The sequence below is a fragment of the Tribolium castaneum genome, chromosome 1, assembly GCF_031307605.1.
Source record: "Tribolium castaneum strain GA2 chromosome 1, icTriCast1.1, whole genome shotgun sequence".
In the NCBI taxonomy this organism is placed as follows: Eukaryota; Metazoa; Arthropoda; class Insecta; order Coleoptera; family Tenebrionidae; genus Tribolium; species Tribolium castaneum.
In genome coordinates this window covers 32,049,986-32,074,313 of record NC_087394.1, presented here as the reverse complement: position 1 = coordinate 32,074,313, position 24,328 = coordinate 32,049,986, and the positions used below count along the sequence as shown (strand labels likewise).

Below are 24,328 nucleotides of genomic sequence, written 5' to 3'. Positions count from 1 at the left end.
AAGTTTAATTTAAATAATTCTTTTTGCTATTAACGCATTAATCAAATCCTTTATTACCATTTCTCTGTCGGAAATGAAACATTCTGTCTTTGTATCACTGCATTCTCTTGGATATCTTTATGGGGCAGGTTATCGTGATAGCAAAATGTCATCGTCAAGTGAGCGGAAAACGACAAGATTTATCCTTTTATGAATAACCTGTGATAGACAAACATGTTTGAGGATTAAAACAATTTGATTTTGCATTAGTAGGTATTACAAAATGAGATTGTAAGAAACCGTGAAGTGCTCTTAAGAAACGGTGTATTCGTAGATACATTTTTTTAAATTTAATTAAAATTGCTGGGAATCAAATTTATTATTTAATTGCAATCAAATTACAATTCGCTAGGACAATGAAGTTTGCTAGTGCAAAGACTGAAAAGTATTTGTAACCAACTTAATTTGAATTAGTTTGATCCAGAATTCAATTTTAATTTTTTGGAAAGCAACACTTAAAGACAAAATGGTAATTTCGTGTTTTTCGTACGATAGTTTTGACTTTTAATTAGAAGGGAATAAAGTACTGTAGCAAAAATACGTGTTTTTAAATGATTATCATCTAGTCGTCTGTGAATTTCCCATGTAAAATCAGAAATGCCGCTTTATAGAATTAATGACAGGCATTTAGACACGGAATATTACCATTCTCCATTTATTAACTCTCCAATTCAGAAATAAGCTTCGACAATAAAAGTGTTTTCTTGGACAGTGTAACAATTTAGTTGCTTTTTAACGAAATTTTTAAAATTAATTAATTGACAACTTGCAAATTTCACAACTGACAATTTTGACATTTAATGACAGAGAATTCATTTGCGAAGAGCGGCACAAATTTTTTACATGTAAACCAATTTCAAAGTTAACTAGATGTAAATCATTGTAGCAAACAAATACCATTTTATGTAAAAATTATTTGGTGGATATTATCCTCTACAGTTTTCTATCCTAGACAGTATATAAAAAGTAGAACCAGGGCAGTCTGTTCGCATTTTTTGACCACATAAGCAATAATAGAGAGAATGTTTTTTATGTGATGTTCAGCTAAGTAAAATAGAATCCTCACTGTACCTATGTATAGTCTTCCACTTCAAATTAAGACGCTGCTTTTCCACCACCCTGTGCACTATCTGATTTATAACTCCATGCGTTGGCCTTCTAATTATCGTTATCACAACTCATTTTTAAGATGCATCTGTTGTGGAAAACATATAAATAAAAATTTATCATTCAATAATTGCCATTTTAATTAAAAAAACGTTATATTTATTACGCATAACGAAGCCAGGACGTGATAAAAGCGGTCAAGTGACTAAGGGTTATCGTAAAATGCGGCGATTCTAAATCGTAAATAAAAATAAAGTGATTTGCGTTGGTAAAAATCCAGATAATCAGTGTAAAGTATGTCTCACAAAATATCCATTCATAAACACAGACGTGAACTTTCATAGGACAAAGTGATATTAGGAAATAATAATGAGTGATTATTCCTGTTTATGATCCATTCAGATATAGAGCAGTTCATTTCATATCACGGATCACTTAAAATGTATTGACTGAGTCGCTGATTCCCAGAACACGTACTTAATTGTTAAACGCTGCACACATTAAGATTAGAACGCGAAAAACATCGGTGCCGAATTTATTTATTACATTTGTAGTAAAGTACGCAAATAACTATCTGTAGATACGTACTGGCTGTTACTGGTTCTAGCACTTATTATTAAATTAAAGCAACTTTTCACACATTGAACAAATTCATTCATTTACATACAACAAAGTTGTGGACGTTCAAGTTTTGTCGTAATGAACAGGTCTGATTTTTTTAAGTAACTAGATAAAAAAGAAACAAGGAAATAAAGCCTGATTTGAGCTGACCAGTGCTTTGCTAGAAAAGGTTTTTTTAAAAAGAGCTTGAGGTAATTACAATCATGCTTGTAGTTAAATAGTACAGTAGGAGAAAAAAATATTCGCCAGCCTCTGAAGAGCTTTAGCAACACTTTGCTGAAAGAGAGATTACCTTAATTTGTAGATTAATTAATGATTAGTCACAATTTTTCATAAAAAATATGAAAAACGTTCGAATACTTTTTTGCTTGAACATAATTTAAAAAACTTTACATTATTAGAATACTGCGTGTTGGTGCTTTTATTTTCTCTGTTGCATTGTCTAATAAATTCAAGTGAAACAGTGGACTGTATAAATAAAATAGAGTATAATATTGTGTTCTTTGAAGTCTCACGCAAAAGCTGCCTCAAAGATGGAGGCGCCCTGATGATAATTCATACAGTGCTCTTATTCAAAACAGTTTTTAAATCCAGGGATAGTTTTATCTTACCTTAATATTTGCTTAGGATATACTTGGGCAAACAGTATGTTATTTACCCACCCAAGCAATCACAGATATTTACTTACATATGTTTCTTGATTTTGACATGTGTGGTTATAAAAGTACGTTATCTTTTAAGACCATCACTTTATAAATTTCGAATAAATCTACAAATAGAGTGTCAATAATCGATAACATTGTGAAGATGATTTATTTTATCTGAAGGTTCAATGATAAAGCTGTTTAAACATATGTGATAGGTAAGTATAGTAAAATCAAAATTATTGCAAAAATCCAACTGATGCCTCTTTAGATTACATCAGGAAGTGGCACTTATTTTCATAGCGAAATTGCACACTTTATCTTTTATCGACAAGAGTGACAGCAGATGATATAGCTGGCTTACATGATGTTTTTTAACATCTGTTGCCGTTTTAGTTTTAATTAAATAGACCAGTGTTTTTTTGCTCCAATTTGCGGTGTTTAGCAAGTAAAGTATTTAGAAAGTCGTTGTTTACTCTCCAGCGATTTCACTGCATGAATAAGGATATGTGAGAGCTTTTTCAGATAAAAAAGGCGAATTGCGGATAAATAGCAACGAGTAGAAATTAGTAGATTCCGCCAAAGAAATTATAATAAGTATGTGGGATGGTGCGAAAGTGCTACTTCCTAATTTGCGTGGCCTGAAAGCCTGAAATGCCAAAAATTCGCATTTAAGCAAACACTTAAGGTTGATTGAAAAAAATATTCGTAGTTCAAAAATTATGAAACCTTATGATGGCCTTAGCAACAACATATATAAATTTTGAAACAATTGATAGTGTCGTTTAAAAATGAAATTAAAAAAACCTCTATTTTTGACCATTTTATTTGGGTCTTTTCAAGCAACGACTACCAGTTGCAGGTAAAACACTGGCGACATTTTGTGGTGCCTGTCGCGGTCATAAATCATTTTTAACAGTCGGATCTCTGAAAGTTGGGTCTTGAATTTCTATTATTTTTTAATTTTGCAAACAAACAGATGGATATCAAAGGGTATGAATTATTCATGTGGCGGGGTTTAATGACAGTCATCGAAATCTTTTCAAATTTTATTACATTTCTGCCACAGTGATGCAACAAAACTCGATTATTAAAAACAAACAACACTTTGAACATGCATCTGTGACTGTCCAAACAGCACAAGCCCACCGCAACTGCTGTGCGGTTGCTCTTTTCATTTTTTCCAAGATTTATATGTTCAACTATTTTGTCTGGCTTATGCCTTTGTTTGTGTGTCTTTATGGTCACTGTAAAATATGTCTTTGCGTCTGTCGTGGCAGCAAGCCTCTTCAGAGGCATTATGGGCTCACTGTGGATAGAAGTTCATTAGTTCTTTAGCTGATTGTCTTTAAAATTGCGAATGAATGTTTAATTAAAAAAATGTTGATTTTTATCTTAGATCTGAGATTTATTACACATTACGTGATGTAAAAAAATGTAAAGATTTTCTTTCGTTTCTGTGATCCCGCCACGTTTTTGTTTTAAATTTATGTATTTATGTATGTAGTTATGTGATTTTGAATTACTATGATAAAATTATTTTTTTAAACTTCCGTATTGTTGGTTGCCTATATAAACTGTCAATAATTAATTGCAAAATTTTAGCAATACTATGAAATTTGTATTAGAATTAGAAGAATGCAAGAAGCTCTTTAACTTTAAAGATTTTTTTACGTTCTTGTTATCCTACTACAAATTTTGGTTTTAAAATTTTGCAATAGAAAAATTATTTTGCAAAATTTTGAAATGTATTTCGGACCAGGATAAAAAAACGCAAAGAAGTAAAAAAATGTCACGACCTCTTTGCGTTCATGTGATCTTCATACAAATTTTGGTTTTTTACATAACAAAATTATCTTTTTTAAACGTCTGTATATTTGGTTGCCTACACAAACTGTCAATTATTAATTGTAAAATTTTAGAAACTTAAAATTCAAGGGAACGCAAGAAGGTCTTTAACCTTCTTAACTTTAACTTTAAAACCTTCTTGCGTTCCTGTTATCCTATTACACATTTTGGTTGTACATTTTAGTTTGTAGGATTGGTTCTTCGTTATGGGGTTCTTGAATTTTTACAGAATACTGTAGCTTAATACTTGAAGGTTAAATTCAGAGATGGAGACAAAAACTTTACAGATTACTGTAATTCCATGTTTTAAAGTAAAACAACCAAATGTCAGAAGTAATTTTAAAATTATAAAATGGATTTTTCGGACTAGGGCCATAGCACGATATAGAGACAGACAGGTAAACCAACTCGCTATTATAATTGATTCCAACGCTGGAGCAAGTTGATAGATGGCAGCACGGTAGACTGGGACTGTCACAATTTCACAAATTTTCTTTGTTTTTTATAAAAAAATGATGCAAAATTAAAAAATGTTATCTCAGCACCTAAATTAGTCATCTAGTAACGACTTCGGTTTTTTTTCGCGCTGAAATAGTAATATTTTCTGAATAGTTCTAAACTTCGGTCCGACGCATTTTCGGCCGCGGTAGACATCGAAACATTGAAGTCGGAATAAATGCTTTCCAGAAAAAAAACTCCACTACCATTCGGTGTGGGCATCTTTCAAGCATTAATTGTTCTTCATAAATGTCGCAATTTTAACAACGTGATGCGTGTATCTTTTTTCTTGTAAACATTGTGACAGTCCCAGTCTACGCTGGTGCCATCTGTCATAAAATAAAAGCTCCAACTCGCTCCATATTTTGGTTAGCGCCCGACAACGGAAAATAAGGGAAGTTGGTTCACCAAGACATGGTGGGCCACAGGAATGCAAAGGAAAAAAATGTAAAGTGTTATACACATTTTACTTTGAAATTATTAAAATTATTCCTAAAATTTTGAAGTTATTGGTTATGTAATCTGCAACACTACCCTGTATAATTGGTTGCCTAAAAGAGTCTCAAATTAAAAAAAATTGAAATGAATTTGAGATCAGCATTTCAGGAATGCAAGGAGATACGTAAAGGAACCTTCTTGCGTTCCTGTTATCTTAATACGCAGCTTGATTTTAAATTTTTGTTTGTTTTGAGTCTTGTGGGTTTGTTTTAGGTTGCTGTGTTCTCGAACCCGATTTTCGATTTTGGAACTCCTGAACCATTATTTGTTGGGATTTGACTTCATATTGGGGCACAGAATGGTATGGTTCTGGATTGTACTAGTGGATTGGGATTTATACAGTTTCTAAAATGGATTGTTACACAACACTACACCATGATAGATGTGAGTTTAAAATATCTAGACCTGGGTTATGTTTGAACTGATTTTTTGTGTAGAAATTCAAAGCTTCGCCCAAACCGTCGCGTACGTGGGATCCCAATAAGGACCTATTTTGCCTTACACCTGGGTGAGGTCGAACAGAACGGCAAAATGAGGCAAGAGATACACCCGTTTGGTGAAGATGAACTCATTCGAAAAAAGCAACTCAGAATTGAAGATAATAGATTATAATTCCAATTCGGATGTGGAACCTTTAGGAAGGGGCCCGTATGTTATTCAAAACACTAATAATATAATTACGCATGTTTTTCAAGCGAGGATGCCATAGAACTGTAGTTTTTCCGAAATTATTTTGGTGTATAGCTGCTACCTATTATGTTATTTTTGTAGTTTTTTTAAATAAAGTGTCAAAATGTGTAGTTACCTTTTATTTTTCTTCATAAACAACTTTTACAAAGAATCCTTTGATCACAGAAATGCATAAAGATATTTCGGATTTAGAACCGTTAATAATTGCAAAATTTGAAAATACTGTTAGAGGCAAAATCACAAAAATGGAATAAAACAATGTAAAAAAAGACAGGCAACCTAAAATACACGTATGGGAAATGTGAAAAATACTACGGAGCCATAGGGTTTTCAAAAGGGCAGAACCACCCCTCTATCTCCAACAGGAACGGAGATATTTCGCATTTTGTGAATCGCAGATTTTCTAATTTTGCAGAATTTCACATAAATTTTCTCGCACTCACAAAAATTTTTAAGAGTGCGAGAGAATTTTTGTTGTAGTGAAACAATTTCGCAAAATTTTAAAAATGGATTTCGTATCAGGATCACAGGAATGCAAAAGGGTAATGAGAAAAAATATATAACTCAAAACACACGCGTGTGTATAACTGGTTGCATGCAAACGCCGCTAAAAATTTGTTGACCTCTTTGCGTTCCTATGATCCTGATACGAAATCCATTTTTAAAATTTTGCAGAATTTCACATAAATTTTTTCGCACTCACAAAAATTTTTAAGAGTGCGAGAAAATTTTTGTTGTAGTGAAACAATTTCGCAAAATTTTAAAAATGGATTTCGTATCAGGATCATAGGAACGCAAAGAGGTCAAGAAATTTTTAACGGCGTTTGCATGCAACCAGTTATACACCTGTGTGTTTTTTAAGTTATATATTTTTTCTCATTATCCTTTTGCATTCCTGTGATCCTGATACGAAATCCATTTTTAAAATTTTGCAGAATTTCTCCTAAAATTTCTTTCACTTATCAAAATTTTTATAAAAATTGAAGAAAATCTGCGATTCACAAAATGCGAAATATCTCCGTTCCTGTTGGAGATAGAGAGGTGGTTCTGCTCCACAAAGTGTGGGAAAATTTTAGTTGAAGTGAAACAATTTTGCGAAATTTTAAAAATGGATTTCGTATCAGGATCAAGGGAAGGCAAAGAGATCATAAAATGATTAGCGGTTTTGTGTGCACCGCATACTAAAATATTAGATAAAAAGAAAATGCAAAATTTTAAACTGTATTTTGGGGCAAGATCATACGAATGCAAAGAGGAAAATGTAAATACCTTCTTGCGTTTTTGTAGTGCTAATACACATATTTGTTTTAAATTTTTGCAATAGCAAAGTTATTTTTCCTAAAAATTTCTAAATGAATTTCAGACCAAGGTAAGGGAAACACAAAAAAGTAAAAAACCTTATTTTGTCGGCAATTGCCAAAAGGCAATTACAAAACTGACCTGTATAATTGGTTGCCTATAAAAATTGTTAAAAACCTTAAAATTTTAAAATGGATCCGGATCAGGAATTAATTTATGAAGAGATTTTTACGTTCTTGTAATCCCAACACGACAAAAACAGTTTGGTAAAAATTTTTTTGTCATCAGGAACTTTAAGGCTGCTAAGTTAGTCCGTGTCAAAAATGCATAAATCTATGACCTGTACCACTGCAACCAACAATACACACCTGCGTTTTGCGTGGTAGCTCAAACAATCTTTTAACCTGGTTTTTGATAGTAGGACATAAAGAAAACACACTATAATAAATGCACATTTATTTATACAATTTACAATACTTAAAATAACAACTTAATAAATACTTATATATACTGCAAAAGTATATTTAAGAGTAAAAACACATTTGGAGTATATTAAATAATGAAATGAATGTGTGTCGATTGTAAAACAACAAATCCATGGCTTGTAAAATTTCTTTTCGGCACAAAAAGCCATAACTAGGTCACATTTAAAATAAAATATACATAAGGAGGCAACATTTTGCAAGTTACCAACTAGTTATCCAATTTACATAAGCCACAAATTCTTTTTTGTTTTGATTTAGGTTTTTGGGTGCTTCCCTTCTCAAGTTCAGGGTCGATGCGGACGATCCCATGTTTTCTATCATTTCAGTGTTACCTGACTTACCTGTATTACTCAGCTTAACATTTCCCTTAATTCTACCAATTCACTGAAAATTTAAAGTCACGTAATAACTTCAAGTCCATATTTTACATATCTCCCCGAATTGTGCTGTTTTTCATAAATTTTACGCGAAAATTTTCCATTTCGACTTCGTTTTTGACATTTGAAGTTTCTAGGTTATAGACATTTATGACGGCCAACAACAAATTGGTTGAGGTTAGATCACTTTATTTTTAAATAACATTACTTATTTACACAAAATTCTCAGTAAATGCAGTTACAAAAACCACTCGATGGATGTTAAAGAGCAAACTCATGGTAAACAACTGCAACGAACAAGATACCTTATCTCCAGTTCACTTAAACAACTTTATTAATAATTATGCGTAATCAAAGTGTACAAATAAACAGCACTCCGTTTTTTACAGTCAGTTATGGACTTGCACACCAAACAGAGGCAATTCTCAGGTCAACTGTACAAATACACTAATGTAATGAAGGGCTGGCAGTACCGCTACTTTACGGTGGACGCCAACGCGGGGCTTTTGCACTACTACCTGTGCGAGGGCGAAAAGCCCGACGGGAGCGTCCCCCGGGGCTCGGTGCACCTGGCAGGGGCTGTGATTTGTCCCAGTGACGAAGACTCCAAAACCTTCACAGTGAACTGTGCCTCAGGGAATATGCTCAAGCTGAGGGCTGCCGACGCCAGGGCGCGGCAGGAATGGGTCAACGGCCTCAGAGCTGTGGCCGAATCACACACCAAGGTACCAAAAATTGGGCAGTTTTTTTCTTATCTGATTTTTTGGTCACACTTTCAGGCAATTAGTGCCAACAGCCCCCCTTTACCCCCTAGGGAGCACCTTGCGGTGTTGGACGCCATGGGTTGTGTGCGAGCACAGTTAGCACAGACCGAGCAAGCGGATTTAGCCTTGTGTCGGACGATTGAGTCAGCTGGGAGCAAGTTTTTTGTTGATCCTAATTTACTTATGTTGAAAGCTACTTCAGCCGCTTCGTTGCATTGTTTGAACCAGTGTATGAACATTTTGCAAAGAAATCAACACGCGCAGCAAGCGAGGACTGGGTTTGTAATTGATGACGATTAATATAGTTTTAGAGTTAGGCGGTATTTAAATATTTTCAGTGCTTGTGTAAGTTGTATTAAGTAATAATCGAATTGAATGTGATTGTAAATATTGTGATAATGAAATAGCGTTAACGTATAAGAGGGAATTCAAAATTGAAAATACAATAGAACTTCTATAACCCGAACTAACATACCATTACAACCACTTAATAAAATCTGACGATTACTATCTTTTGAAAGTGGGAAATAGGTCACAAAATCCTATGGTCAGTAATATAATTTCAACTCTTAGGCCGGATTATCTGGTATTGTCACCAATGTTTTGTTGTGTCTAGAAAATTATTAACGAAAATCTGCTAATAAATACTTTGTCAATTTTTTAAAAAAAAATTCTATACTCCTTAATAATAAATACACAATAATTAATAAAAAATATTAATTAATCGAAAATTTTTTGATTTGTAGCGTCAGTCTAAAGAAATCAGTCAATAAATCCTAAAAATAAAAAAATTGGTGTATAATTGGTTGCCTACCCGCGAGATGATTTAATAAAAACTTTTTATTGTTTAATATTAAAACACCTATTCATCTGAAACAAAACGAAATAATATAGAATATAACTTGCAAAAAGTCATCTTATTTCGTAACAGAGCCAAAATTGAGTGAAATAAGGAAGAAACATGTCACCTTATTCTGAAAAATGTTTTCACTTAAAAATGCTGTAATTTTCCATGCAAGTTAATTAAAAAACAATTTCTAAAGGGTTACATTAGCAAAGAATTTTTTATACTTGTGACACAATTAAAAAAAGGGACACTAATCTAAAAATAAAAAAATGCTGAAAAAAATTAGAATTGTTTTAATACCATGTGAACACTTGAATTTATGTTCGAAATTTAATATTTGACTTAAATTATGATAATCAGCGTTTTCGTATAGGTTACAAAAGTATTAAAGCCATTATAGATTTAAATAATAATATCGTTCTTACAAAAATAACATGGCCCCAGAAGTAAAGGTTTTTAATTTTATAAAAAAAAATGTATATTATCGTTTTAATGTTAAGGTTTTTTTCAAATATTAATTAAAATTTATTAATTTAAAAGCAATAACCAATTGTTTTTCCAAGTTTTTGATCCTAACATTCGTAGTATAGATTTGACTGCAACAAAAAATTCTGGTCGGATTAAAGAAGTTGTACTGTAATTTCAAAATGTAAGAATTATTTTGAGGTTTTAGTTTCACAATTGTACCAATTGTAGTGCAAGTCCATTATAATTTGTAATTTTTTTTCCACCATGATGTTTTAATTATAATTATTTGTGTAAAATTTGAAGCATAGAATAGACATGGTGAAGAAAATAATTTGTATTAGGGTAAATATACCATAAATAAATTAAATTTTATTTTACACGGCGTGCGAAAACTCAGATAACCTAAAGGCTCAAACTTTCCTTTTATTTTAGCATTAATTTAAACTTTTTTAGGAAGTGTGGGCTAACGAAACGTTGCAAATTTTATAAAAAAGTGTGACCTGAAGTGGCTGCAAAAATGAGGAAAAATCACAAATAGCCAAGAAACAAATCGTTTTGTCACACGAATACATCAAGAACAGAGCTTCAGAACTGAAAAATTGTTTATGACTGATTGTTAAATTATAAAACTGTTCCTTATAATTATTTACGTAATTTGTGGTCTTATTTCTTTGCGAACGATATTTTCATGGCATGTGTGGGTGTGATCTTGAACCCTTGCAAGGCGTCCTTGGCAGCCCCTGACTGCAACTCGTTTTCAAACTCCACAAAAGCGATGTCATGTCTGTTGGGCACAAGACGCACTTCTTTGAATCCAGGGAATCTATTGAATAAAAATGAGTCAAGTATTTTAACCAATGAACCAAACATACTGATTGAAAAGCATGGACAACATCATTTCGCTCGTTTCGTCGGGCAGATTAGTAAGGAAGAGAATTTGGTTTGGAGGTTGTTCAGCGTTGCTTCCACCGGGGATTCTGTTGGGGTCCTTGTTCTTCTTCTTTTTCTTAGGCGCTTCGTCCTCCTTGGAAGGCGGGGGGCGTATTTTCTTGGGCCTCTCCTGGAACGTACCCTTCATTTTCGAAATAACGTCGGAATCTGTCTTTGCATATTGAATTCGCTGAAACAGGGGAGTTAGTTACGCTTGTGCCTGGTGCAATGCACAATATTTACATTTATAAAATGAGTCTTAAAATGTTGGCGGAATACTCACCATTGGTTTGTCGTAAAACGGGAACCCCTGCATGGAGCGTAAAGCGTTGGTCGAGCTTTGAATTTCCTTGAAAATGACGAAAGCTTGGCCCCGCATTTTGAGGGTTTTGAGGGCCACAATGTCCAGGATTTGGCCAAATTGGGAAAATATGGCGTAGAGTGACTTCTTCAGTTCTTCTTTCTTGATTTTCTCGTTTAGGTTGTTGATGTAGATTGTGTTATTTGGTCGAATATCCATGGTTTGAGGTTAGTTATCTCAGCTAGTTCTTAGCAGAATACCTCTTGTTTGGTAAATAAATCTGATCGGATTAGCACGTTTTCTTGGAATTAAACTTCTCCAGTCTAATTTGTTTTGTACTTAAGTCGAATATATGAAAATTTACAAAACGTTTCGACGCCGACAATGGATTCAAACACCAAACTTTGTATAATAAACCAGCTGAATCTTTAGATTGAATCATTGTTGTTTGACTTCAAAGCTTTAGGTGGTCGGCTACAAAAATGGCGTCGATTAACTTCCTGTTTGATATTGCGCTGACATCTATCCGACAAGTCTGCTACTCGTGTACTGTATTGTTGGTTGTATACAATGAACATCTACCCTTGAATAAAATTTTCTGTAAAAAATAAGGTTTTATTGTCGAAGACACTACATTATTACCTTTTTCAGAAGCCTAGCCAATTAAGTCTTTCGATAACAATTCTGTTTTTCACCTGTGTTTTGCCAAATTTTTATTTTTTCTAATTTTGAATACTTAATTGTTATTTCACTTACACTGACTGACTTCTAAACTCTCCATTTATTTACGTAACATTACTTAATTAATCCAAACTTACCCTAAATGTTGTTATTAAAAAAAGTTGATTAACGAAGCTGCTGATAAGAAAGTCAAAATTATATGCAGATCACATCCTCTCAGTCTCTTGATATTCTTTCTGAAAAAAAAATTTGTGACTACTAGTTTGTCAAAAGCACAAAAATAAAAATTAATAAAAACATAGGTAAATAAAACTTATTATGTAAAAATATGTAATTCAAATAAAAAATTATTTAGTGTTCTTGTGCCAGGAGTTGTTAATTAAATAAAATTTTATGGCAACGTTTAGATTTTATTATGAAAGCATCTTCGACAGTCGAACCCAAGTGCTTGACTCCACGCAATCCATCCGTAAAAACAATAATTGACGTTGCCATAAAATTGTATTTAATTAACACTTGCTACAAGAATACAAGTATTTTTTTCAATCGAAAAATAATTTCACGATAAGACGATAGAAATATTTATTTCATTAAAGTCTTTCTAATCTAAATTTTAATATTTTCTAATTTTTTAATCAATATTTCAGATCTATAAGCCGGTTTACAGAACATTTTAATTGTAATCAAATCTATTCGAGATTATGTAATTTTATGTAAGTAATTTTCATTATATTTGCATTTTTTAGAGTTACTTGTGGGATTTCTTGGCTCAAAATATGTTGCTAGAATTTAGCTTAAACCAGAGTTCTTTTCTTATAAAAAAAACTCTAAATTTGTGCTTTATTTCACTCCAACAAATTCAAATGCGCTGTCAAAAAATTCTACTATGAAATGAAATAGGATTTAGGTATTATTTGTGAAAAGCTTTGGTTTGGATGAAAGAATTTTTGGATCTCATGGTATATTATAGGGTACCTACATTAGACGCCTGTCTCTTAAAATTTTATTATTTTATTCACACGCTGTAAAGTGTGAAAAAAAACAACCTCACGGAAACACAAAAAAAAAACAAAAATTAAATATAGTCTTTTGCTGCACAGTTTGCTAACATTTTGTCTGTTTAATTCAACATTTAAATTTACTGAATGTAATAGTTTGTTATGCTGAATGTACAGTAAAACCCTTATAATATACGAACCAATTATACCTACTGCAAGGAAGTTCTCCGAATTATTTTTTTAATGTCGATTTTTTCTTAATTGTATTGTAATGTATTTTTATTAAAAAATATTAAATAAAATACACATGTTAAAAAAATAGTAAGCAATTAAATATAGTATACCAAATTAAAGCATGGTCGGGTTAAAAAGTACGCCTTTATAATCTAAATTAACATTGAAATTTGAGCTACTCCAACAGGTAAATGGCACCCTAAATTTTATACACGTTATTTCCTCTGAGTTAATCAATATGATTTGCTCGCATTTCCTTTAATTTCTTCTGATTTCCATTAATTTTTTAAAAAAGTTTTCTATGATATCATCAAGAGTTTCTCTGATTTTCTCAATTTTGTATACCGATTTCCTCTGCGTTTTACCTCTCGAGCTATTCTAAAAATTTCAAAGTGCATGATATGAAGACCTGTACAAAATTCTTGTCTTCCAAGTTGTTCAGTGGGAAGTTATGGTCCATAAAATTAAAAAGTTTTAATTTTATTAATGATAGTCATTAATTTTTTGCAACGTAAACATTTCTTTCTTAATTTGCGTTTTTAAGCAGCAACAAAACCTTTTTTACAGATTTTAAGTAACAAACCAAAAATCATATAAGTATACTTAGTGCTCATTTTAAATGTAATCTGCAAGTAATTTATTCTATTTATGAAATTCTAAGAGAAGTATGTATATGTTAAGTAGTACCTATCTGTTCAATAGAGCTTGCTGCTCATTTAGAAATTGGTATAAGTACCAATGTATGCCCTATATTCACCTAAGGGTTTATTCGTAAAAACACGACATAATATGTCTGATCCACTGTACCTACTGTCATGTGAGGTCAGGTCAGGTCTCATACAATACACGTTATAAAAAAATGCCAAAAATATCTTTTTTTTGTTGATTAAAAATGCACTAAAACTATTACGCATTTTAAAGTTAATGCTTTTATATTTAATAATTTTTTTCTCGGATTTGTTTTATATTTTATAGATTTTTAATTAGGTAGTACCTATGTTTATGGTTATTATTTTTGTTTCATTTTTTGATTGCCACTTTCGCTCTCTTGTTTATTAAGTAGAAGAGTCGAATGGAATCAAGATCACGCGAAATTGTACAATCCAGATGATTGTAAATCCGTATGATAAACTTATCAGTACTGTTCTGGGCGTTTCTCGATCCTCCTTCTTGCCCCGATTAGTTGAAATAGTGAAGGGAATTAAAGCAGCTCCAATAAATGTACTGGTAGGTGTTGTTTAAAGCTTTTGAGGGGGAAATAGAGGGGCACCGCTGGCAGGTAGCGACAACTTGCGGCTCTATCTTGCATTACAATTATAGTTGTGGTACAGGTGTAGAGAAGCTGATCAGTACCTGTGTGTGCGACTTACCTACTGCTCGCTGATGAGATGAATCGCGATCTGTGAAGTTCGGAATGTTGCGCTGCCCGAGCCACATATCCTTACAGAAAGGTTAGTCAGCCACTTACGAGTACCTCTCTTACAGACCACGCATTTCTTTAACTAAGCATACAAAAAAAAGGACAAAAACAACAAACATTTAAAGAAAAACCAAAACAAAAACTTTAAGAAATCATGCACTGATTTACTTCTAATCAGGCCCTTTTTTGCTTGGCACTTGTTACACTTATCGCCCTTGGGCCAAAAACTATTTACTTTAATGTTGGAGAAGCGTGATTTGTTTAATTGATTTGTGGTGTCGGTACTTCACCGCGTGGTAACTGTCATCTTCCGCAATAACAACAATGTTGCGTTCCCTCCAACACCATTTCTGACGATCATGCTGTTGAAGACTTGAGAGGTTTTTTGATCGATCGGATGATGTGTGTGATTTCTCCTGCTTTAGATTTTTTATTCACGAGTCATTATTTCATAGCTTTATCAAAGACGATTCACTTCCGGGAGGACTATACGCGAATGCACAGCTATCTAATGAAATGTGAAATGTACAACTACCATTAAATTGTCAACGCCGCTGATGCATAATGAGATTATTGCAATATATGTAGCAACTGATCCTGATATACAGTAGGTTTGGTGATGGTAATTGTTGGTACTGCTTTTAATTAGTGCACACTGGACTCATTCACCAAAAATCGCGTTTAATTTTTTTTAATAAAAATTTTTGCTTACTTGATTTTTTGCTTTTGGGGGCAAACAAGTCACTATCCAATATCTGAACGTATTACGTTTCATGAAATACCTTTTTTTAATTAAGTTAATGGTAATGTATGCATCTAGATACGCTTCTTTATTTAATCAAAGATTAAAGATCCGGTTTATTGCTAATCAGTTAAGATTTATGGGAGAGCATAAAAATGTTGCACACATAAATATGAATACAAATTAAGTAATGTAGCGATTTTAGCGACCGTATCTAACACGGGATTTTCGTTTTTTTGGTCAAAACACCAAAAGTAGGCAAGCGAAATTAAGTTGAACAATTAAAATAAAAGTGTGTCAAGAGGTTGAAAAATTGTTTGATATAAAGGCAATAAACTGGAAAATCTGTTTTATTGCCGAATAAACCTTAAGGTGCATGCAAAAAGATGCTGAAAACATGATATCGAAGTGGATTCCTGAGTGATGTTTCGAAAAAATCTTTTACTGGCTTACTTATGTTCCTTTTGGGTATGAAAGGAAGAAAGTCTAAGTTTTTGCTGTGAAAAAAAAATTAAAATTAATTTTGCACCTCTGCCGAGGACGAATCAGGGGAACAGGTTTTAAGTAGTTAAATGGACCACAAAAAGCGAAAAATAATCCAAAGTGACTTATTTTATAGTCGTTTGCTCTCCGTATCAACATTATATTGCAATATTTCTTAAATAGAAGTCTCCCAATAAACGTCTCTGTAAATTATTTAGCTTATGTATAATGTAATAACCATAAACTGTTTAATTTTTTAAGTGTAAACATGCTTTCATAAATTGGCTTTAATTCGAATTTACATAATTTTACGAGATGGAAAATGTATAACAGACGGGAGTTTATTTCTACAATAGTGCAAAGCCTCATTTACGGAACAATTCTCCAATTTGTGAAACAATACTTGTAAATTGTGAAGTAGAAATCTGATTACAACACTTCGTTTAATTTTTAAATACCCGATTTTTAGTACTTATTATTAATGCTAATCGACTGATTATTGCAAATACTTGTGATGATATCGTGCTCTTTTTGTGAAACTACCATTAGGTTCATTTGTTTTCATATTGTTTGTACTTTCACTGCAAATGAAGACCTAAAACAGTGTGTTTTGGCATCAAGTTGACACAAGAACCCATTAAAAGTTGCAATACGAATTTTTGTGCTGAAAATAAATTGATTTTTATTTTAATGAAAGCGTTAGTTGATTGTGTGTGTTACAAAAAATCGGAAACAGTACCTGGAAAAACCCGAGCACTTTAGCAACATTAAATAAGAGAGAGGTGCTAAAGAAGCTGTGGCTTAACTTAAAATTTTTGTAAATAATCTGAGATTAAAATAAATTTAACTGGATCAACATTTCGTGTTGCAATACCGATTAGAGATTAAAAGGATTTAACTAGCAAACTGGATTGCTACATTTACTGAGCCTACATTTAAATAATTCGCTGAAATATTGAATTTTTCCAAGTCAGAAGTTGGGCGGTAAGTATCTATTTTATGCTTTATGCTCTGTTGTATACATTATTCATACTGACGCTTGCATTACTTACCTGAACTTAAGACATAACTTGAAAAGTTATATCCGTTAGTGATTAACATCCAGAATAGCCAGTGAATTATTACTAAAATTTATCAACTTCAGCAACCACGCACGAGAAATTTTAACGCTAGTTGTGGGTATCTTACACAATTGTAGTAATGATTAAAGCGTGCTCAAATTACCCAAGTACTTATGCTTCTCACTAACTCAATTCAACCAAGCAGTTCTCCTTAAACGAAAAAACAAGTCAGAATTTTGGGGAGAAAACAGTAGCAGCAAAATTTGGTTATTTTTGTTCTCACTTTGAAGTGCTAACTTTTATATGCACTTTTGTCTTTTGATAGCAATATTATTAAATGCCTGGGGGTACTATAGCAAGTACACTATTATGGTAAATATAATTGCAATAATTCACCTAAAACGCAAATACATTCAGTTCAAAAGCAAAGAATTACATCGAGAAAACATTTTCTTCCACTTTTTTTCAATTTAATTCTTTAATTTTTCACCAGATTTCATCAAAAGATATCGGGCGTATAAGTTGATTCTACAATTTTAAAATTGTTTTTACCTTTTTTGTGACTTCAGCACGTTTTTGACCGAAAATGGACATAATTTCTCCAAAAATCACCAAATTTGTGGATTTTCTAGTCAAAAATAGTGGACGTGCGCAAATCCTACTGAATTCGCAGCGGCCATGATTTTTATTAACAATGTTTTTCGGGACTTTACTAAACAAATTCAGTTTATTTTTCGTTTATTTTTTTTATAATTTAAGAAGTAAGTCATCTAAGGATTCAACGCTAAAGTTTGAAGTTATGTTTCACCTTACGTTTATCTTTTTTTCTCTCAAAACAAAAAGTATTTTCTCTTTATTGGGATGTGCCCTTACGTTTACAATTTTGCGCCTTTACGTACTTTTACCATTTGCCGCATTATTTTCTTATTTCTCTCAGTTTTATGCTCAGCTTTACGTTTATACGTCTATGTGTTCTCTCAATCTCTTATTTTTGTTTACGTGTTGTTTCACTTACCTTTTCAACACTTTTTTTCATAGAAAAATTGTTACCCTGATCCGGGTTCGAACACCCGACCTCCCCCGTCGTAAGTGGCGCTTATACCACTGGGCCACCAGGGCCCCAAGTACTGACCGTCTTTTGCAGATATTTTAACACAAACTTTTTAAATAAATCAACACTATACAGGTGGTCCACGAGTAATAATGAGCCTGAAAACATTGAAAACCAAAATATTTTACTATCCACTTAATCTATTAAATGTAATGCTGGTTGCTTCAAAAATTTTTTTAGGCTTATTATAACTCGTGGACCACCCTGTATAAGCTTGTCATACAAAAAATTTAATGAAGAAAGGCGTTTCTGCTCTGTGTTTCTTGAAGATTGCCAACAAATTTTGTGTACTAATTTATTTTAAATGAGCTCTATTATATCTTACAATTATTCTTTATATTTAGTTTGATAGACTAATTTTTTTCAATTTTTTCTCCTTTGAAGTGTTAGATTTTATTTAAAAGCCTTTGAGTTTGTTCATAATACAAGGAAAAAAGTATTTCTTTGTTCTTACTTAGGTAATTGAGTTTATTAGATCTTAGCCCGAAAAATTAAATTGGCAAAATACAATAATTCATACTAAATTTTGAGGAGCTTTCACCATTCCTATTGGCTTTTTTATATAGGAATAACCATTTCATCGATCGTTTTTTTAACTGTATTTTTTTAACTTTTGAACTTTTAAAGGAAGTAACAAAATGTTTCGATCTTAGCTTTCTTTTCAGCTCCCTCTTTAGCTTTCTTTTCAACTTTCTTTTTAGCTTTTTTTCTCTGCTTTTTCCTAAGATTTATTCTCAGCCTCCTCCTTAGCTGTCTTTTCTGCTTCGTCCTCAGTTAGTTTCTTAGCCTCAATCTTAGTTTTCTTCTCGGCTGAATTCAAAATTTCAGATCATGAGAGATATCAATGATTTTAGGTTTTTTTGGTGGCATTTTAGTAATATTTGCAATTACAAAAAGCTCTTATACAGAAGAAGCAAGCAATTTTGGAGTGGTTTAAAAACCTTCAGGTACTTTTGTTTTCTTTAACAGATTTTTTTTACAATTTTTGAAAACGAGCACTTTGGATAAGTAAAATTTTCATTGGTTCTTTTAATTTTTTTTTGTTTCTCAATTTATAACTAGTGAATTCGTAACTCGTCAATTTTTTTGCGATAATTTCGAGAATAATTTAAAGGACTAGGCATACTTCATACGGGAGACTATAGTAAGCAAACACATAATAAATTGTCTCTAAATTTCAACAGAGATCTTTCCATGCTTGTAATATTTTCCGTTTCTTTAAAAATTAATTCCAGTTTTCAAATTTTAAATAAACGGTTTAAATAAGAGACAGTTCTGTATACTAACAATTTGTGTTGAATTACGCTGCAAGCTGCGTGATAAAGTAGTAAAATTTATATCATTATTGAGATTATTATTATTCAGTGCTTGGTGGTTGTCGTTGAAAAATGTGTATCGCTAGCTTCTGTTGGGCGCGTGTTGAAATATTCAAGCACATTTCGAAATAAAATTTCATGCTAAGCGTTACGCACCTCGTCCACATTGAAATTAATTGGTTAAGGCCGGCTCCATAAATATGCCTAATTTAATCATCAAAATTTCCTCGTTGAAATTATTGGTGTCATGTTATTTACGTTGAAAAATTCAAGTACTACGAGCGACATTCCAAAGCGCAAAACTGTGGCATATTTAAAGTGCGTTTTTGATTTTTATCTATCCTGTAGAGGATTAGAAGTTTCAAAGCCAGCGAATACGCACATTAAGCGACTCATTTAGTGACATTTCAAGTCGCGTCTTGTGGATGGATGATCTCTAATGGTCATACTACGAATAGTTACCATTTTACCGCTGGCCATCCGATGAAGTCTTGTCCACATGCCATCATTACTATTTAAGTACATTGGTGTCTGAAATGGTCTATTGGTTATGGCAGTAATACGTTTAAAAACGACTCCTATATGGAACGCATTCATCACTATGCAGTGTTTCACATTATTTGCTTCCATCCTAGATAAATGAGTGGCACTTTTTAATATAAAGCTTTCGATTGTGCGCGCGGTTCCTTATCTAGCTCCGAATTTGTCGCAAGGCTTACGTGTCGAGGTTATTGACAACCACCAAGTGCCTTTCAGTTTTCTTTTGCGCAAAAAATCTGGACTTGGCGGCGTAATATGGTTTCATTTCGCGACATGCGACTATTTTAATGTCGGAGAAAACTGCGAAAGGACATTCAGATCGTTCTGTATATCACGAAGAGATTTACACTAATCGGGATTTTATTTACATTGCCATTAGAGACGCTTCTTCCATTATTAGCACAGTGTCAAGACTGAAGTGAAATTACGGCAGAGTCGGCATTTCCTTATGCCTCCGGTGAAATTCACTGGGTTGCCACTAATTCTTTCTAAGGTGAACTACCGTTCGCTATAAACAAAATTGTTAACGACACTCTTTCGAACAAAATAATAGATAAATATTTGCCAACAAACACTTTCACTTTTCTCTCCACAGTTATTAATTTCTATCTGAATCACAATCAAACAGGCGTTTTTTACGTAAATTTAAGTATGTGGACTAAAACTCGGTGTAATTGTGAGATTGCTTTCTTGTTTTCCATTATTTCTCCGGCTTTAATGAAAGTGTTAATTTAACAAATGAGCTGCAACGCTGTAATTAGCCATCACTAATTGATAAATATTATACGAGCAGTAGGCGAGTTGGCTAAATATATCGCAAACACCGTGTATTACTTCAGCTTTCCTACTAACACCTAATTATAATAACAATTTGTGCAAAGAACTGGTTTTAAAATTTGCAAGAATCTCAACTGCGAATGTAAAGTGGTGTGTAATTTACGTTAAACTACAAGCACTTTATTTTAATAATTCGCCGTGTGGAAGATTTTTGAGTTGACAAAATGGGCCAATAAGTAAGGATTTGAATGATTGTCCATGGCCTTGAGTGGATGATTATTTCTCCGGATTATGGAAATAGTGCCACACGCTTAAAAAATGTGCCAAATGAGCCAATGATCGTCGGTATCAAAACATGTTTGGTATTTCAAGTGCCATCAATGTTTGACGCTATGAAAACATTAGATGCAGCTGAGAGCTTTGGAATCCTGAATTGTTTATATACGAGAGGCGGAAGCACACATTTGCTCAGCTACTTTATTTCCCTACTGTGGGATTGTTTAAAATGTTTCTAATTGTTTTTGAGGAACGAAACTATTTGCCCCAGGGAAATCAGCAACTTTTAAATGCGCAATATAATTAATGATTGTTTGAATAGTTTTTTTAATTAACGCTTGTTTCTAATTACTTTAATTAATTTCAAATTAGCTTATCGCAGGAATGTTAAATACGAGCAGCTAAATAATTATCTCAAAAATTGTGAGACAAATTACATTACGCCAATAATGCCCACTTTATTTCTTCCTGCTTTTGATATATTGTCCGAACGGTGGTATTTAGTAATTTTAATTTAATTGTGTAATATTCAGATGCATACCAGACACTTGACCAAGTGGAAATTTTAAGGCGACTTGGTCATTCTCGCTGACTTTTAAGTGCTTGTTTGAAATTTTTGCATTGAGAAAAGATGCAAAAGTATTACAGACATACCTTTATTTAATTACTGTTTTTATTAGAACGGTAGATTGCACACTTGTCGCTGTCACACCATTGACCGGTTTTCCCCTCTGAATACACTTACCGTGGGAGGTGAAGAATACCTAAGTGACTTGCGACTGTGTTGCAAAATTCGTAAAATAAAATTTTGCAATTAGCGTAATTAATGGTTTGTGCTAAAAAGAGCAAAATTTGCATGAATCGATTTAAATATCACTTAAAGTTTGCGCACGTACTTGTTGAAAAATACAACATATTACCTTTTTTTTTAACTATTTCATTATGTAATGTGGTACAGAACGTTCCACAGTTAAACCTCCTGAAGTAGCTAATTCTGGCCAATTTAATGAAAGCACACATTTCTGAACAGCTCTGTATAATTTCATAAAGACCGCTTCTTTATTTTATTTAAAGTAGTCAAGACTTCCTTATTTTTTCCACTATTTATATGAATTTTTGAAACAATACTTCAATTTTTTTAAAATGCCCTCAACCTTACGAAAAATAAACGTATTTTTTTAAATTCTTATTATTAAATAACAAATAATAAAAAATGTTGAAACAAGTTTTGGAATAACATTACTACGAGATTATCATTTTTTTTGTAAAAAATTTAACACTATTTAAGCTTAGTCTTACTTTTTTCATTTATGTTTTTTTTATTAATTATGGTATTTGAAAATTTGAAGTTATTTGCAAAATTTTTATATCCTTAGAAGCTGCTATCACAGCTACTATCAAAAAATTGTCGATTGCTAGAAAGTAACTAAAGGTTAATTATTTAGACAGCACTCATTTTCTGTAATTTTAGGGTCAGCAGATGGTGAAAATCTTAAAAGTTTTCTCGGTTTAGAACTCTAAAATCACACAAAAATATTTTTACGTCCCTTTTTACGTAGTTTTCTGTGGTGTGTTATATCTTGTCTCTAATATTTTTGTAGCTCCAGTGGAGTGTTCGTTGTTTTTTTTAGTTTAAAATTAAATTAGATTAAAAAACACGTATTTATCATAAACGGTTTCAGCAGTAGGTCAGTGCTCGTACTGTAATTTTATGCTTTTTTTTTAAAAAAAAGAAAAATAATATGTAATTTCTTATCTTAAGTGTTCAATAATTCTTTTTACAAAAACTTTTGAAGATCATAAGATTATTTGATGTTTTACTGGATTTGTAAGTTTTCAAAAATTACAAAAAATAATTCACCATTGTGTTGTTCTAAGCAAGTTCTAAGTATTATCAACTATGTCTTGACATAGGCATTCTCCCAGCTAAATTAATTTTTATTTGATTTATTATTAAAACAAAGTTAGTACCACGTGGTAAGTGTAACAATTAATATTTTTGGTTGCATCTAAGAAAATTTCAGAAATTCCGAAATAAATACCCTCACCCTGTATCATTTTTTTAATAAAATTGATAAATTTCAGAACGATTAATAACAAGAATTGTGTTGAAAAAAATCATCTAATTTGACTCTTTTTTCCCATTTCTCATATTTTTCATCAGTTCATCACACATAAATCAGTGTTTATCATTATATTATATATTTTTCTCTAACCATTTATTTCATTATTAATTAATTACTTGCTGTAAAACTATTCCACATTTCACTGATCTTGTGATCATAATCGAAAAAAAAATTGTAAAACTGAAACACATGCTTGAACAAGACAAAAATAAATTAATTCATTTTCAATTTTCAAAATATTTGGCCAAAATTTCGCAGAAAAAATGAGTTTTTAATTTTACAAAATATGCTCAACAATTGAAAAAAAATGTTTTTCACTTATAAAACAAGCTAAATAAGGTAACTTGAAGTTGATCTAAAACCATTTGTTGCATTTTTAACTAGTTAATTTATCTATTTCTTGGCAAATTGAGATCATATGTGTGCAAAAAATATTATTTATTTATTATTAATATTTATTATCAACCTATAAAAAAATCATCAAAACTGCAATAATCAGAAATTGATTAGGTCAATTTAAATAAATTAATAAATAATTTAAATTTAATATTTTAATGTTTTTAATTTTATAAATAAGTATTACTAACGTTTTTAATTCATTAATATCTATTTGGTACAAGGAAATGTAAAAAAATGAAAAAATTCATAAGTATAAAAAACACGCTGATTTGTGTGTGATTATTACTTATTAGGTGTTAGTTTTTAAGAGACAGTAAAAGGTCTTTTAACAGACACACCTTTTAGAGTAAAACGGAATTTTTCAAATATTCTTAACTCTTGAAAAGTTCGACAAAGAAACTACTAAGAGGAGAGAAACATAAAAAATACAAAAGCTAATTTGATCTGGAAAATCTTTAAAATCAGTTAATACATGAAAATAAATTGGAGGTATGTCTCTTTAATTAATTTAGATTTTTGTTCTGTTTTCAAAATACTGCTCAAAATCTGTAACTGTTGGATAATTGTAATAATATACGAGTGTGTGGTTAAAAACTTGGCAATATGTGATATTCTTGCTGTTATGTATTTGCATCTAAATACAAATATCTCTCGGAAAATCGAAAATAAAGAAAAAAAGTCCCGGTAACGGATATTTCAGATTTATGTTGCGTAAATGTTGCAGTACATGTTTCTAGCAAAGTGTCAT

General features: G+C 31.9%; 3 protein-coding genes and 1 long non-coding RNA gene across 7 annotated transcripts in view; 3 read left to right on the top strand and 1 right to left on the bottom strand.

Annotated features, from left to right (window-relative positions):
- The first annotated feature begins 4,479 nt into the window (after window positions 1–4,479).
- On the top strand, window positions 4,480–6,059 carry LOC107397487 (uncharacterized). Its single transcript, XR_010333823.1, has 3 exons — window positions 4,480–4,657; window positions 5,469–5,639; window positions 5,693–6,059. It is a non-coding gene; the product is annotated as an uncharacterized LOC107397487 (long non-coding RNA).
- Window positions 6,060–7,795: 1,736 nt separating this feature from the next.
- On the top strand, window positions 7,796–10,839 carry LOC656581 (uncharacterized protein). Of its 4 annotated transcripts, none has more exons than XM_008192607.3 (4): window positions 7,796–8,283; window positions 8,496–8,831; window positions 8,886–9,148; window positions 10,639–10,839. In XM_008192607.3, the coding sequence occupies exons 1-4, from the start codon at window positions 8,257–8,259 to the stop codon at window positions 10,682–10,684; spliced, it is 672 nt and encodes a 223-aa protein (XP_008190829.2). In that variant the 5' UTR covers window positions 7,796–8,256; the 3' UTR covers window positions 10,685–10,839. The 4 variants fall into 4 exon arrangements, with proteins under 4 accessions (XP_008190829.2, XP_064216056.1, XP_064216053.1 ...); XM_064359986.1 differs by adding an exon at window positions 8,336–8,385 and having other exon boundaries at window positions 8,496–9,148; XM_064359983.1 differs by having other exon boundaries at window positions 8,496–9,148.
- snf (sans fille) lies at window positions 10,770–11,938 on the bottom strand. The gene is made up of 3 exons (XM_963178.4): window positions 11,399–11,938; window positions 11,058–11,305; window positions 10,770–11,008 (listed from the first exon to the last, which is right to left on the bottom strand). Exons 1-3 carry the CDS (start codon window positions 11,633–11,635, stop codon window positions 10,849–10,851), a joined length of 645 nt encoding a protein of 214 aa, XP_968271.1. The 5' UTR covers window positions 11,636–11,938; the 3' UTR covers window positions 10,770–10,848.
- A 2,721-nt stretch (window positions 11,939–14,659) lies between these two features.
- Window positions 14,660–24,328, top strand: part of Eg (eagle) — a 44,769-nt gene continuing 35,100 nt past the window's right edge. The window contains exon 1 of the mRNA NM_001114367.1: window positions 14,660–14,780. The gene's annotated coding sequence lies outside the window, so the exon portion shown is untranslated. The remainder of the gene's footprint in view (window positions 14,781–24,328) is intronic.